At 37.7% G+C, this 3,028-nt stretch overlaps 1 protein-coding gene across 1 annotated transcript; it reads right to left on the bottom strand.

Annotated features, from left to right (window-relative positions):
- Nucleotides 1–1,666: 1,666 nt before the first annotated feature.
- On the bottom strand, nt 1,667–2,674 carry LOC148511404 (chemokine XC receptor 1-like). Its single transcript, XM_088442280.1, has one exon. It carries the CDS (start codon nt 2,672–2,674, stop codon nt 1,667–1,669), a length of 1,008 nt encoding a protein of 335 aa, XP_088298406.1.
- Between the last annotated feature and the right edge of the window lie 354 nt (nt 2,675–3,028).

Here is a 3,028-nt window from a genome sequence, read left to right as displayed (position 1 = left end):
GCAGCCACGCCCCCTGCATGCCCACCAAAGGGGGCGTGCTGTCACTCACCATCGACAGCACGCCCCCTTTGGTACGAGACCCAGAACAATGGCTTGCCCGTCGCTATCCGGGTCTCGCGCATGCGCACGGCGGAGCCAGCTCCGTCGTGCGCATGTGCACTGGGCCAACATTGACCCGCTTGCGAGCACTCAGCGCTCGCGAGCGGGTCTGAATCAGGCCCTCTGTTCGTACATAATCAGATTCAATCACACATATAGAAGAAGTGTAATAGAAATGTCTTGGGCATTCCTGGGCAGTTACAGGGGGTTATCAGGCACAGCTGTAGCACAGTATGAGCATGTCATTGGAGTGACACGGATGTGTTGCTGAAAGTGGTTGCATACAGAGACACTAAATTGCCCTCATTAGAGGCCATGCTCAAACTGATGATCTGCACCTAGCATAGAGTAAGTTTCAATGGTGCGACCAATGGTGGCATCTAAAGATGTACAAAGCATGATTGCCGCATTTGTAGACACTGACAGTGGGCGCCTCAGTCCTTGCACATTGGGATGCAGGATGTAGACCAGGCTTTGTAGCGACATTAGCATAAAGTCATAGATGCAACTGCATCAAAAGAAGCAAGGAAGGCAGCGTCTGTGTTCAATTCAGAATCAGGCTGTATGAGGAGGGAGTATCCTGCCCTCCTCCTTAGACCTCACCCCCTCAACATATCGGCCCCCATTAGGGCTGCTACCAGAAAATTGATTTTCCATCCCAATCTGCCCCTGCTGCTGGTGGTCTTTATCATCCATGGGTATCGGGCACTAGCCCTTTGGCATGTGGAAGCAATACGAGGAAGACACATATGCATCTGTGTCCAGCTGAAAAGCAGTCACATGCCCTTGCTGTACATGGACTCTTACATACCTATTCCCTCACCCTGTCAACCTCTTTATACACTTGAAGTTGTAAGTGCAAGAGGTGCCTTGTTCTACATAGAGGCATCTCTTATGCCAATTTTATGTCCCATTATATTTAATTATGTACAATGTCCTAATGGCATAATCTTTTTGAGATAAGCCAAACCATGTAATAATAAACATTATTAAGTTAACATTATTATCAGTATAATACAATATCACACATAAACAAGTGACAGTAAACCAAATGACCATTACTAATTTATAAAGATACACATTTCAAATAATTTTGGTGAATAATTCTGTTTATTTCAGTCTAAATTTGCATATCGTGTACATTAATGGTAGAAAAAGCAAAGTACAAGCTGTAAATAAATACTGTTAGTCAGAAATAGAAATGTGTTGTAAGTTTCAGGAGACTGTAAATAATCTTTTCATATTGTGTCAAGACTATCATAGCAAACAATAAGCCAGAGTAATGCAGCTTGTCTTAAATAAATGTCAGTGTTTTTCTTAAATGACTCCATAAATGTCTATATTCTGCTTCAAGCTTGAGTTTGTTGCAACTATGCAATATAATTATAGCAAAACAATTATTTTTCAGTATATCTTCAATATAATCTTGATATCTTGGGTGAAAAATACTGAGAATTTATCTAATACATTAACAGTTTTGACTTTAGAAGTAACAGGTTTGACATTATTTTACAGAGGTTGTTATCTATTTGTCTATGATCTTATATACTGTGTAACAACATTTTATTTAGTATACTGAGCCGGTTTCATTGTGATACTGGTCTTGAATTTGAGTTGTATGCTGCTCTTCGCCCTTGCAGGGTCGGTAACATTTTAGCAAATTCTTCAAATGTCTTCTGAATTTGATCCCAACAAATGCATATAAAATTGGATTAAGGCAACAATGAGAAACTGCTATTTTTTCAGTAACATATTTGGCATATTCAAGGTGTTTAGTCAACTCACAGTCCATAAAAATCTGTTGATGGTGAAATGATAACAGTAGCATGACAATGTTGTAAGGTGCCCAAGTGACAAAATATACCACAACAATAATAAGAATTAGTTTAACCGGTTTTTGATTCCTTTGTGACCGAGATTGCTGTAATGTCCTTATTATTTTAAAATAGCAGAATATTATGGCACAGAATGCAAGTACAAAGGAAACATTTTGTTGGTAGTGGCTCACCAACACTGGGAATATTTGATTGTATTCACATTTGGTAAAATCACCATGTGCAGTCTGAACATGGAAAATCATCTCAGGAATTGAAGCAATTATACTGAGTGACCAGGAAATCACAGTAATCAAAATTCCAAACAATGGTCTTTTGGTTTTCAAAGCAGACAATGGATCCACTACAGAAACATAGCGATGGTAAGTGAGAAATGTCAAGAAAATAATTCCACTATAGAATCCTACTGAGAAAAAAACGCTGAATACTTTGCAAGTAGCAGCTCCAAAAACCCATCCTTGTCTGTGATACACAATGAAAAATGGTAGACATGCAGTTAAAATCAGGTCTGCAACTGATAAATTAAATATAAAGACATTTGTAAGAGACACCAAGCTTTCGTGTATTATAAGAATCCAGAGGACAAGGCAATTTCCAATGATCCCAAATATAAAAAGAAATGAATTTAAAATAGTTGTAAAAAGAGTAACAAATACGTAAACATCTTCTTTGTCACAAGGTAAAGCGTATTCTGCATAATCGGAGGTATTGAATTCTAAGATATATGTTGTTTCTTCCATCCTAAGTTCTTCTTTTCTCTGTCCTGGTACCTTAATAATGTAAAAATAATTTACTTTAACTTTTTTCATCAACACAGTATATACTTTACTGGCACTGAATGTTCTCTTACCTTGGCAATTAAGGAACTAGAAAGTGTTAAACTCAACATAACAATCAATATAAGTAACTTGACTTCTTGTTTTTGGACTTTCATATGACTAAATTCATAGCCTGATACATCAAAACATGTTTATTTGGTGTTTTTTGTCTGTTTTAGGTTTAAGAATGCGGTTATATGTACAGGTATAACAGAGGATGTGCTAATTCAAGTTCACTTTTTTCCTAAGTATGATTTTACTAAGTACAGCTAGAGA

This window comes from Taudactylus pleione, unplaced genomic scaffold (genome assembly GCF_031769625.1).
Source record: "Taudactylus pleione unplaced genomic scaffold, aTauple2 ptg000309l, whole genome shotgun sequence".
NCBI classification, from domain to species: domain Eukaryota; kingdom Metazoa; phylum Chordata; class Amphibia; order Anura; family Myobatrachidae; genus Taudactylus; species Taudactylus pleione.
Note: the sequence above shows the minus strand (reverse complement) of the source record. Positions and strands in the feature narration are given on the sequence as shown.